Source organism: Ctenopharyngodon idella, chromosome 19 (genome assembly GCF_019924925.1).
Source record: "Ctenopharyngodon idella isolate HZGC_01 chromosome 19, HZGC01, whole genome shotgun sequence".
NCBI classification, from domain to species: domain Eukaryota; kingdom Metazoa; phylum Chordata; class Actinopteri; order Cypriniformes; family Xenocyprididae; genus Ctenopharyngodon; species Ctenopharyngodon idella.
In genome coordinates this window covers 6,509,504-6,522,486 of record NC_067238.1, presented here as the reverse complement: position 1 = coordinate 6,522,486, position 12,983 = coordinate 6,509,504, and the positions used below count along the sequence as shown (strand labels likewise).

The window sequence follows — 12,983 nt, the reverse complement described above, 5'->3', positions numbered from 1 at the left end:
GCTAAAAAAGACCAAAAGGCAAAAAGAGATCAAAAGGCAAACTAAAGTAGATAAGGCCCTATACAAACAAAAAAGGAAACTATCCCATATAAGAGTATAGGGAAGAAAAATATAAATATGATAGCTACAGAAAGAAAAAATTAAGATTTTGAACTAGCAAACAGGTTAAATTTGTTCTTTTCTCATTTTGAGGGGAATAATGAAGAGAGAAATAACGAAGGAAATACTTTGACATCGACAAATAATTTTTCTATTACAGAAGTTAATGTCAAAATAATGTTTCAAAAATGTAATACACACAAGTGTCCTGGGCCAGACAATATTTGTGGTTATGTATTAAAAACCTGTGCTGAGCAATTATCTACAGTTTTTGCTTAATTGTTTCAAAAGTCTCTTGACCAGCATGTAGTACCAACCTTATGGAAAACTTCAACTATAGTACCTATTCCTAAAATTAAAAAAACAGTAGAACTTGGTGATTATTTTCCAATTGCATTGTGTAACGAATTACAACGAATTAATTAATTAGCTCAAATTATGGGTGATTATATATATATATATATATATATATATATATATATATATTGTAACGAATGGAGGAAATGATGAGACTCACTTAACAGCTTAGTCTTCTTTTATTAAGATGAGCACCTGTTTGGCCGATGCTCCTGCCACACAGACAGCGAACAAACTTCTGGAACCTTTTCCCCAGAACCCCGCCCACACAACACCACGCAGGCTATTCTTTCAGGAGAACCTCCCACCCCTTAAAGCCCCACACAAGCTGAACCATAACACAGGAAAGAACACATGCACTTAGATTTATCCGAACAGAACATAAAACACTCTTTAGACTTGCTACAATATATATATATATATATATATATATATATATATATATATATAATTAAATCATAACGCGTTATGATCAATTATAATATAAATCGACCAAAAAGGGAATTATGCAAACATATTGTGAATGGATTATAATTAATTACATATATGGTTCAGGATTAGTTCTAATTTAATAGTTAATTTAGAAAGACTGGACAAGTTTGTCCAGCAAACTATCAGTTTTCCTTATCGACTATTATAAAAGGAGATTATTCCTCTGGCCATGAGAAATAACTTCCTATTCTAGCATTAAAGTGTAAAGCAGTTTGCAAAATCGGAACGTAAATGTGACTTGATTTGCTGAATGAGCAACAGAAACAATCGAGCATGAATACAATGGATTTAATATATGAAACTACGAATACATAGGCTATACGGCTAAATATACACAAAGAATACTCCTATATACAGAAGCGAAAGTAAAGACAGGAAAAGAGAGAAGACAAAGAGTAGCAAAACTTACAGACAGTTCCTTAAGAGCCAGCAAAGAATCAGTATCACTTTGTTAGGTCGTGTAACTTAGCGCATCTAAGATAGATAGAAGCGGTACTTGCATGAGTTTGTGTGCTGAGTTTCAAAAAGATACATATGAAGATTCAGTGCATCCGTGGCTGCAGTTTGTTGGCTTCTTCCATCTCCGCGGGAAGTTTGAACTGAGAACTTGAAAGTTTGTTTCTCCAAAGGTGGTTGTCCAGAAGAGGAGAGGAGCGCCTGATGGGAGCGCGGTCGCGGAGAGACGTCCGGGAGAGACGTACGTGAGATGGCAAGAGACAATCGAGAGACAAAGGAACATGTGTGTGGTTGTCTTTTAAGGACAAACAAGCCAAAACGCCTCCTTGGGTGAACAGCCAATGTCCAGCGTGGATTTTGAGGAGGGAAAAGTTCTCTTTGTCTTGTCTTGCAGCTCAATTTGCATAATTTATGATGGTTTCAGAATTGTTAACTTTTACTCCAAAAGTCAAGTCAAGTCACCTTTATTTATATAGCGCTTTTTACAATGTAGATTGTGTCAAAGCAGCTTTACATTGATAACTGGTACATTATTTGGCTGCACAGCAGCTCTTAAAAGAATAGTGTCAATGCAGACCAAAAGATCTTAGAAATAGACTAATGCATAGTATCATAACAGAACATACATAGTTAATTAAAGCATCCTGAGAAGATTCATTTAAGACTAAACATGCCAGGGTGAAAAAGACAGAGATACAGTATTACACTTGCATATAAAGGTTTGGGGGTACAACTCACACAACTATAGTCGTAACTTAAATGAAATACATGCTTAAAACTGAAATACATGCTTACAGGATTAAGTTTTAATCATATTTTAATGAATGTGACTTAAAGAGAGTTCTGGTATGTTCTTCTGTGTGTGTACGTGTATTGGAGTTTGACGACGTCTGGAATGTGGCTACATGGCTTGGTGTAATTCGATCTGAGTTGATCGTGATCGTTTGAAGTCACAAGGGAGAGATTCATGGGTGCCGGTGATCCATCGACATGGCCATAAAATGTGTTGAGTGGGCTGTTAACGTCAGCCAGGCAGGAGCCAATGTGAGATTTACAAACAAAGTTCAAGAAGTTAAAACTTTAACGAAATTTATAGTTGACTTGCTAACCTGATCCTGTGCAGACACTACAATTTACTTCTTTGGTATTTAAATGTTGCAAAAGGCTTGTTAAGGTATACTAAGGTATATAGTGGAAAACACACAACATCTATTGGATCTGTTTCAATTAGCTTATCAGCCCAATAAGGGAGTAGATGATGCTATTTTAACACTGTTGCATATTGTGTATTCGCATCTTGAGGGTTCCAGAAATCATGTAAAAATTCTCTTTGCTGACTTTTTTTCTGCCTTTAATAACATTTTGCCATCTGTATTGGTTCAAAAACTATCTGTAGATTTCTCTCTAGATGAAGGACTGATTTTGTGTTTTTTTAAGTTCAGCTTGTATGTGTTGTTACCTCATTGTCTGAAAAACAAATTACGAATGTTGGTTCTCCACAAGGTTGTGTCCTCTCACCCCTACTATTTATTTTGTACACAAACAATTGCAGGAGCACTTGTCAAGGGAGACATTTAATCAAATTTGCAGATGACACTGCATTGGTTAGTCTCCTTACAGGGGATGAGGACAGTCATGGACCCTTTTTAAATGAATTTATTTCTGGGTGTGATGCATCAAATCTTAAGTTAAAAAAGTTGTTTTGTTTTTCCTCCCTCTTCTTTAACATCTTGCTTACACAATCTCAAAGTATAGATGGCTCAAAATTACTTAGTTGAATACGGAGAAAACTGAAATTCTGTTAGTAGGCCCTAAATCCCTTGTTTCCTCCCAACTTGACCTCTTCACTTACTGTCACGAATACGGCTCCCGCGGCTCCTCCTCCCGGCCGCCGGAGGGAGCCATCACCTGAGTTCTAGTCACTTCCTTGTGGACTACGTTACCCATAGGCCCTCATTCCTGGGACTGATTGCACACACCTGCATTGCATCACACTCACACTATTTAAGACGCACACACGCATCCATACACTGCGAAGTCTTGATTTGCCCCGGTGATCACTACTGAGCGTTTTCTTGTGGACTGTTACCTTGCTATCGATTGGACTGTTTATCATTTGTGAACCTCTGCCGCCTGCCTTGAACCTTGCCTGTTTCCTGGAGTACGTTTGTCTGCCGCCTGCCCTGAACTCTGCCTGTTGTAAGTTTCTGTTTGTCTGCCGCCTGCCTCGACCCAAGCCTGTCCCTGTTTCCGCTACTGTCTTGCCCTTGTCTGCCTTGTGCTTTGTTGTCACAATAAAGAAACTGCAAATGGATCCTCACGCTGTCAGCCCTTCATTACAGAAGACTTCGCCATCAAACGATCCAGCAGTTCTCCTGCAAATCTCCACCGAACTCTCAGCACAGGCCTCTCAGCTTGCCGCGCACCAGCACCAGCTGACTCGTCTTACGTCACTCACCGAGGAGCTGGTGAAAACCCTGCAAAGCCTACGGCTTCCCTCTCCTGAAGCTATCACGCCGCCTCCCGCTATCAATGTGAGTCAAGCGTTTACTTCTCCACCCGCTGTAAATCCACGCCTCGCTCTACCCGAGAAATTCGACGGCAGTCCAGCCAAATGCAGGGGCTTTCTCCTTCAATGTTCTTTGTTTATAAACCAGCAGCCCTCGCTGTATCCCAACGATACCAGTCGGATATCGTTTGTATGCTCCCTACTCACGGGCAAAGCACTTGACTGGGCCACAGCGGTATGGAGAGAAGATAGCTCTGTGTTCCCCACGTTTACGGCCTTTCTGCAAAGCTTCAAGGAGGTGTTCGAACATCCAGAGGGCGGCAAGAGCGTCGGCGATCAGCTGCTTTCCCTAAACCAAGGTAAATCTACCGCCGCCGAATTTGCATTGCAATTTCGCACATTGGCCGCACAAACTAACTGGGTGGAGGATACACTGAAATTACTGTTTCGCAAGGGCCTGTCTCTGGAGCTTCAGGCCGAGCTCGCTTGCCGTGACGAGGGGAGATCGCTGAACGCGTTCATTGAGCTGGCCATTCACCTCGACAACCTCATCCGAGGCCGACGACCCGTTCGCCAACTCACGCCAGTCTCTGCCGTTCCTGAGCCCATGCAACTCGGATATACTCCCCTCCTTCCAGAGGAACGAGAGAGAAGGCGCCAGCTGCATTTATGCCTATACTGTGGCCAGGCAGGTCACATCAAGCTCAACTGTCCCATTCGACCCAATGCTTCTAATCCCAAAGCGGTGAGTTCAGCCCAACATGTCGACTATTTGCCCAACTGCCTTAAAATCCCCATCCAACTAACCAGTGACATTCAAACTATATCTACCTATGCTCTTCTGGACTCTGGTGCAGCAGGCAATTTCATGTCAGACACATTCATCCGTCAACACAATATACAATTAACCAACTGCAACTCTTCATTAACAGTGGAGGCGCTAGATGGGAAACCTATAGGAGGAGGAAGAGTGGCGCACATTACCTCAGCGCTGGGTCTACAAGTCGGGGCGCTGCACCATGAACAAATTCAGTTCTACGTCATCCATTCACCTAACAATCCTATCATCCTCGGATTACCTTGGCTTCGAACACACAATCCGCATATATCCTGGAAGGAGGGTCAGATCGTCCAGTGGGACCCCGCCTGTCATCATCGCTGCCTGAGTCCCGTCACGCCATTACCCCTCCATACCATCTCCGTCGACAAGACCCCAACCGACCTCGAACCTGCTATACCAGCCGAATACACAGATCTGACCATCGCTTTCAGTAAGTCCAAATCCACGGAACTACCACCTCATCGCCCCAGTGATTGTGCAATCGAACTATTACCCGGTACCACTCCGCCTAAGGGCAGGATATTCCCTTTGTCACAGCCCGAGGATGCAGCCATGAGATCTTACATTGAGGAGGAGCTGGCTAAAGGATTCATTCGGCCATCAACATCACCAGCTGCATCCGGGTTCTTCTTTGTCAAGAAGAAAGACGGCGGTCTACGACCCTGCATTGACTATCGCGGCCTGAATGACATCACTGTAAAATTCCGATATCCGCTACCACTGGTCCCTGCAGCCCTCGAACAACTACGTCAAGCCAAATACTTCACCAAGCTGGATCTACGCTGCGCATACAACTTGATTCGCATCAGGGAGGGTGATGAATGGAAGACCGCTTTCTCCACTGCCACTGGCCACTACGAGACCCTTGTCATGCCCTTCGGCCTGTCCAACAGTCCCTCAGTCTTTCAATCCTTCATCAATGATGTCTTCCGAGATATGCTCAACCGCTGGGTCATCGTGTACATAGACGATATTCTCATTTATTCCAACTCCTACGACGAACACATTCAACACGTTCGAGCGGTGCTGCAACGTCTAATACAACACAAACTTTATGCCAAGGCTGAGAAGTGCGAATTCCACCGCACCTCAACATCCTTCTTGGGCTACGTCATCAGTCGAGATGGAGTGGCAATGGACGATAGCAAGGTAAAGGCGGTGTTAGAATGGCCACAACCACGCACACTAAAGGAGCTACAGCGGTTCCTGGGGTTTGCCAATTTCTACAGGCGGTTCATCAGAAACTTCAGTGGGGTTGCCGCTCCCCTAACGTCCATGACTAAACGCCAATCTTCTCGACTCGTCTGGTCACCCGAAGCAATAAGTGCGTTCCAGGAATTGAAGGAACGTTTTACGTCAGCACCCATCCTACGTCACCCAGACCCCAAGCTTCCCTTCATCGTGGAGGTGGACGCCTCCAGTACTGGCATTGGCGCAATCCTTTCCCAAAAGCAAGGTAATCCGGCCAAGATGTTCCCCTGTGCCTTCTACTCTCGCAAACTATCAGCGGCAGAACGTAACTACGATGTGGGCAACCGAGAATTACTCGCGATGAAGGCGGCGCTGGAGGAGTGGCGCCATTGGCTGGAGGGGGCAAGACACCCGTTCACTATTCTCACTGACCACAAAAACTTGGAGTACCTGCGCTCAGCCAAACGCTTGAATCCACGACAGGCAAGATGGGCAATGTTCTTCACACGCTTCCACTTCACTGTTACTTACAGACCCGGCTCCAAGAATGTCAAGGCGGACGCACTATCAAGGCAAGCGGAGGAGACAGGACGGAGTGAGGGTACTGAGAACATTCTGCCTGAAGCCTTGTTACTCGCTCCAGTACAGTGGGACGTCATGACGGAAATTTCACAACTCAACGAAGAAACCGCACCCCCAGTAGCATGCCCTCCAAACCGCACCTTCGTCCCCATGCAGCTCAGGGACAAACTACTCCACCAAGTCCATGATTTCCCGAGTTCTGGCCACCCAGGTATCACAGCAACGTTGCAACTCCTCCAAAACCAGTTCTGGTGGGAGACCATGCTCGCGGATGTCACCAAATTCATCAACAACTGCATCGCCTGTCAAACCACCAAAACCTCACGTCAAGTTCCTGCCGGTCTGCTTCAACCTCTTCCCATTCCCCAACGTCCTTGGTCCCACATTGCAATCGACTTTGTCACGGATCTCCCCAAATCCCAGGGCCACACCACAATTCTCACAGTCGTCGATCGCTTCTCCAAAGCATGCCGCTTACTGCCACTACCCAAACTACCCACAGCTCTAGAGACCGCTGAACTCCTGTGTAACTCGGTCTTTCGTTTCTACGGCCTGCCGGAGGATATAGTGTCGGACAGGGGTCCTCAGTTCACCTCCCGTGTCTGGGCCGCCTTCTTCAAGCAGCTCAATGTTAACATCAGCCTTACCTCTGGGTACCACCCCGAATCCAACGGCCAGACTGAACGCTTGAATCAGGAGCTGACACGATTCCTCCGCACCTACTGCCATCAGAACCAGGCCGACTGGAGCCGATATTTAATGTGGGCGGAGTATGCTCAAAATTCCTTACGGAAACCTGCCACCGGAATCACACCCTTCCAATGCGTGTTGGGCTTCCAACCACCTCTCTTCCCCTGGTCAGGGCAACCATCTGACTTGCCCTCAGTCACAGAGTGGATGCGTCGTAGCGAGGAAACCTGGGATCTGGCTCACCACCATCTCCAGCGCGCTGTAAGGCGACAAGAGACTCAGGCAAACCGGCATCGACGTCCCAATCCTCACTACTACGTGGGACAGTGGGTCTGGCTGTCCACCAAGGATCTTCGCCTCCGACTTCCATGCCGCAAGCTCAGTCCCAGGTTTGTAGGGCCTTTTCAAATTCTTAAACAAATCACTCCTGTATCATTTCGACTCGATTTGCCTGCTAATTATCGTATTTCTCCCACCTTCCATGTATCCCTGCTGAAACCCTCCGGGGGTCCGAGAGAGGAGCCAGTGGGAGCTGAGACCCGCAACCCCCCACCCCTGATCATCGAAGGCGAGGAGGCTTATAAGGTTCGAGAACTGCTCGATTCCAGGCGCCGGGGTGGAAGGCTACAATATCTGGTGGACTGGGAGGGGTACGGCCCGGAGGAGCGATCTTGGGTCAACAGGGATGATATTCTGGACCCATCTCTTTTCGAAGAGTTCCATCGGACGCATCCGGAGAGACCGGCCCCTCGTCCACGTGGTAGACCTCGGCGCCCACTCCCTCGCGTCTGGAGCCGCTCGCAGGGGGGGGGGCTCTGTCACGAATACGGCTCCCGCGGCTCCTCCTCCCGGCCGCCGGAGGGAGCCATCACCTGAGTTCTGAGTCACTTCCTTGTGGACTACGTTACCCATAGGCCCTCATTCCTGGGACTGATTGCACACACCTGCATTGCATCACACTCACACTATTTAAGACGCACACACGCATCCATACACTGCGAAGTCTTGATTTGCCCCGGTGATCACTACTGAGCGTTTTCTTGTGGACTGTTACCTTGCTATCGATTGGACTGTTTATCATTTGTGAACCTCTGCCGCCTGCCTTGAACCTTGCCTGTTTCCTGGAGTACGTTTGTCTGCCGCCTGCCCTGAACTCTGCCTGTTGTAAGTTTCTGTTTGTCTGCCGCCTGCCTCGACCCAAGCCTGTCCCTGTTTCCGCTACTGTCTTGCCCTTGTCTGCCTTGTGCTTTGTTGTCACAATAAAGAAACTGCAAATGGATCCTCACGCTGTCAGCCCTTCATTACACTTACATTGATGGAGTTAAAGTCCATCCCTCTTCCACTATACGTAAACTTGGTGTATTGTTTGATTCTAGACTATGTTTTGAACCCCATATCAATCAGCTTGTCAAGTCCTGTTTCTTCCATCTTCGCAATATTGTCCATTTACGACCCTCACTAAATTTCAAAGATGCTTTTATAACTTCATGTCTGGATTATTGCAACTCCTTGTTTTATGGCCTACTCAAAAAAGTCCTAAATCACTTGCAGCTAATTCAAAATTCAGCTGCTTGGGCCCTCATATTCACCAAAAAAATCAACCCATATCACTCCTGTTTTACAGCAACTACATTGGCTCCCTGTTATTTATCATATTCAATTTAAGATTTTTGTTCTAGTTTTCAAGGTTTGTCATGGTTTAGCACCTTCTTATCTCTCTGAATTAATTCTCCCCTATGTCCCTGCCCATACTCTGAGATCAAGCTTTGAGAATTTGCTTGCTTTTGCTTTTGTAACCTCTGTCGTATATTATACTTTACCTTTTTTCTGTCCACAGAGGCATGCTTATGCAACTTGATTAGGACTTACTTTTTTTCTTTTGTAGTCATGTTGTTCTATGCCCCCCCCCCCCCCCCCCCAACCCCCAATCCCCAACCTTTTTTTTCTTTAATTTCACTTTTGTTAAAGTTTAGATTTTTGTGAATATTGAGTTAAAGACCATTTCACGCATATTTACCAAGAGTGCCAATATTTGTGAAGGACACTGTAAAACCAAAAAACATTCTGTTTACAATTAAGACCAGATTTCATGTAAAATAATCAGAGATGTGTATTTAATAAGCATAATGTTATTTATTGTTTGTCCAGTCGCATTATTGGGGTGAAGATAGCGGCAAGAATGAAGTACAGGGCACTGTTGTTGACCGCGCTGGCAGAGTGCTGCACCGCTTCGGTGGATCATGGAATGAAGGCATATTCTGTGATACCTTTCCCAACCCACAATGCATCTGGAAGCCCAGTGAGTGACCATGCACAAAAGGGTCATGAATCATAAATTTTACATAATGAAACACAATTTAGTTTTATTAGAACCTGATTAACTTTTAACTTTTAGTTCTTCTGTAAAAGATTTGTTTTAACACGTCAAACTGCACACATTATATTGTTTATTTGGATGTTAAGAGATTGTCTATATCGTAATTCACAGATCCTCAGCCAGATGATTACTTTGACTACTTTGGTTTTTCCCAGTATGCCAGAGAGCTCAATGAACTTACCCCTGATATAAAGGATAACTTGCCTCCAACAGACACTCGCTTCCGTCCAGACCAAAGGTACGTGGTCAGTAATTAAAGAGAAAACAATCTTTTTGATCTTTTGCTCTATAATTTATACTACCATAACTTTGGCCAGAACAAAACCCATTGATTCCTTTTTAGTTTCTTAGGTTTTTTTTAAACCTTGAACTGAACAAAAATATAAAATGGTGTAAATCACTTAACATTAAACTGCCAATAATTTAAAGGATTAGTCCACTTTCAAATAAAAAAATTTCCTGATAATTTACTCACCCCCATGTCATCCAAGATGTCCATGTCCTTCTTTCTTCAGTCGAAAAGAAATTAAGGTTTTTGATGAAAACATTCCAGGATTATTCTCCTTATAGTGGACTTTAATTGGCCCCAAATGGTTGAAGGTCAAAATTACAGTTTCAGTGCAGCTTCAAAGGGCTTTAAACGATACCAGACGAGGAATAAGGATCATATCTAGGAAAATGACCGATCGTTTCTCTAGATAAGACCCTTATTCCTCGCCTGGTATCATTTAAAGCCCTTGTTGCTGCACTGAAACTGTAATTTTGACCTTCAACCGTTTGGGCCAATTGAAGTCCACTATAAGGAGAATAATCCTGGAATGTTTTCATCAAAAACCTCAATTTCTTTTCAACTGAAGAAACAAGAACATGGACATCTTGGATGACATGGGGGTGAGTAAATTATCAGGAAATTTTTATTTGAAAGTGGACTAATCTTTTAAGTCCCTGGGAGACCACAGATGGTTGTCATTCACTGTATTGCATTAATAGGAAGCCACTAAATATAAAGGTTTTTAATATAAAGTTGTTTTTTAAAAAAAAATAATTTTAATAGTATTTTCATGCCATAACCGCAGAGGCGGAAACATGACGTAGCATGCACACTTGCATAGCAATATTAGCTCAAAGGGGAAATATTAATAATTATCCATAACTCATTATGATTATTAATTATGGTTAATTATGAATATTTGAATCAGTTAATTAGATTAACTTGATGTACCTACATTAAAATTACAATCAATAAATCAGCTCATCCTGTGAACACTCAGTATTGATTATTAATTAATTCTAAGAGAACGGCATTTTTCATGGCCACAGAAAAATAATCCTTTCTTAACATTTACAGTGCTTTGTAATAAGCATTTACAGAGCTGGTAATAAGATCTGATCATTTAAGAGGCAATCTATTGCAGACAGAGAGTCAGAACCAAATATATATTGTGCACAAGTTTTATTAACTAAATCACAAACATAACTAAACTAACAAACACACAACATACACGCAGGTCACACACATACATAGTTAAAAATGAGCAATGATAGAGTTGAACCGGAAGTGGGACAGGAAATGGAGCTATATGGGAAAAAGTAAAAAAACAATCTGGAAAAGACCATCAGTTTTCTCGGTAATAAAGCACCTTTGCTAACAAAGGTGGTTCACAAATTAATACCAAATCGCTGTTTAGTTTTCAAATGTACGATATTTGCAAAAGGCCTTTAGCTGTTGAGGAGCATTAGATCTGCAGGCTGAGGAGAAATCCTTGATGGTTTGGTCCAAAGTCGTAATCAGTATCTTCTGCGTTGGATGAAGAAATATGAAACAACTTAAGCTGTTAATTTGACTCTTGTAGTAGGAAAGAGTTCTTTCTCTCCTAGTCAAGCACATGGTTGGGGACAGGGCAGGCCCAGGCCCAAAGGCCCACAGGCAGCACCCTGCAGTTGCTGTGTTGTCGGAGTAGATCAGAGAGAGAGGGAGGAGCATTGTGCGCTGGCTTTAAGCTACAGGAGAAGTCACACCCCAAAAAATTCCTCTATGGGGGCTTTTACGAGCCTTTGTGTTTCTAGCGGGGAATCTGCATATGAAACTGGTTAAGTTGTTTTGAAGAAACTATTAAAGATTCTTGTCATCCTAATATGTTGCATAGGTATCAACATCTCATATACACAAGCATTTAAATCTCCACGATACGAACCCGTAGACACTAAACATGGCATAATTGAAGTTACATTAAATGTATCATAAAACATGCGAATACAATACTGAATACAATACAAGAGACAATACACTGTAGTGACTTTTGGATTAACCTCACATGAGGGCACCACAAATGTAGTTATTTATGGTCTTAAATATTAATATTAATATTTTGTATTAATATTAATATTGAGTCAGATGATTCCTTCCAATATTTTCGGGGCACCAGTCAGGATTCTCACCTTGACAATAAAGACCAATCATGAAAGATTGTTGATTGAATTAGAATTTTATAAATTGGAGGAAGTTTATCATCTGACTAATCTGAAGGATTTAGTGAGATTCGGCCGAGCTTGTAGAGCCTCTGATTATCAACACAAGAATGACACAGTTTGCAATAAGTGAATTTATTAACAATGAGATATACAAGAGTAAAATATCACACTCACTAAATACTACGAAGGAAAATGACTAAACTACTAAGGAAAAATTGAATCAATAATTAAACAGAAACTACAAACTACAACACAAATGTATGTTAACAAAACTGAATGCCAAGAAGATGAGCAACGGATTGGACGAAGCAATGAATGGGTAATTAGCAGTCTATGAGGGAGTCAATTGTGGTCTTTCTGGATGCTGGTATTAAAAATAGTAAATAAGCATTTACTATGAATACAGATAACGTGTCTAATGTATCTATCTGTATACGCTGACCCTAGATAAACAGTCTCTACACAAATAGCAATCTCATTTAGCAACAACCTAATGCCAAGGCCTTTGGGAAAAGGTTTGGTTAGCTTATATTTACGTTTCACTTGGTCGGGTGATCAGTCCGGGAATGGGAAACGTTGTCCACTGGTATCCTTCCGTGTGAAGTGGGAGACTGGATTGCTTTCCAACAGCTGCAGAGCTGCACTGAGTGCTGGAGGTCTTTGTGTAATCCAGAGAACTGTAGGTCAGATGGTGGTCGGTCCGTAGGATCTTCTGTAGGTTGGAGGTACTTGAGTTATGCAGGTCGGGAGTCAAAGTCCTCTGCAGAAGCACTTGGGCTGCTTGAAGATCCGTGCGGTGAAAGGTTTACTCACAAGAGTCTCACCTTGGTCATGCTGTTGTTCTTCCCTCGTCAGGTCAGAAACTCAGAACGAGGGTTTGTTCAATTGGGGAAGCTTTTATTCCTTCCTGTTGGGGA

General features: G+C 43.3%; 1 protein-coding gene across 10 annotated transcripts in view; it reads left to right on the top strand.

The window, feature by feature from the left end:
* Positions 1–12,983, top strand: part of LOC127501072 (oxysterol-binding protein-related protein 7-like) — a 198,859-nt gene that overhangs the window by 169,947 nt on the left and 15,929 nt on the right. For 8 of the 10 annotated variants that reach the window (XM_051872834.1, XM_051872837.1, XM_051872835.1 and 5 more), the window contains 2 exons: positions 9,366–9,516; positions 9,706–9,832. The exons of 1 other annotated variant lie outside the window; for it this stretch is intronic. In XM_051872834.1, the coding sequence (XP_051728794.1) occupies positions 9,366–9,516; positions 9,706–9,832 (278 nt within the window). Of the gene's footprint in view, positions 1–1,577; positions 1,646–9,365; positions 9,517–9,705; positions 9,833–12,983 lie in introns of all 10 variants that reach the window. One more of the 10 variants, XM_051872836.1, reaches the window with a different exon arrangement.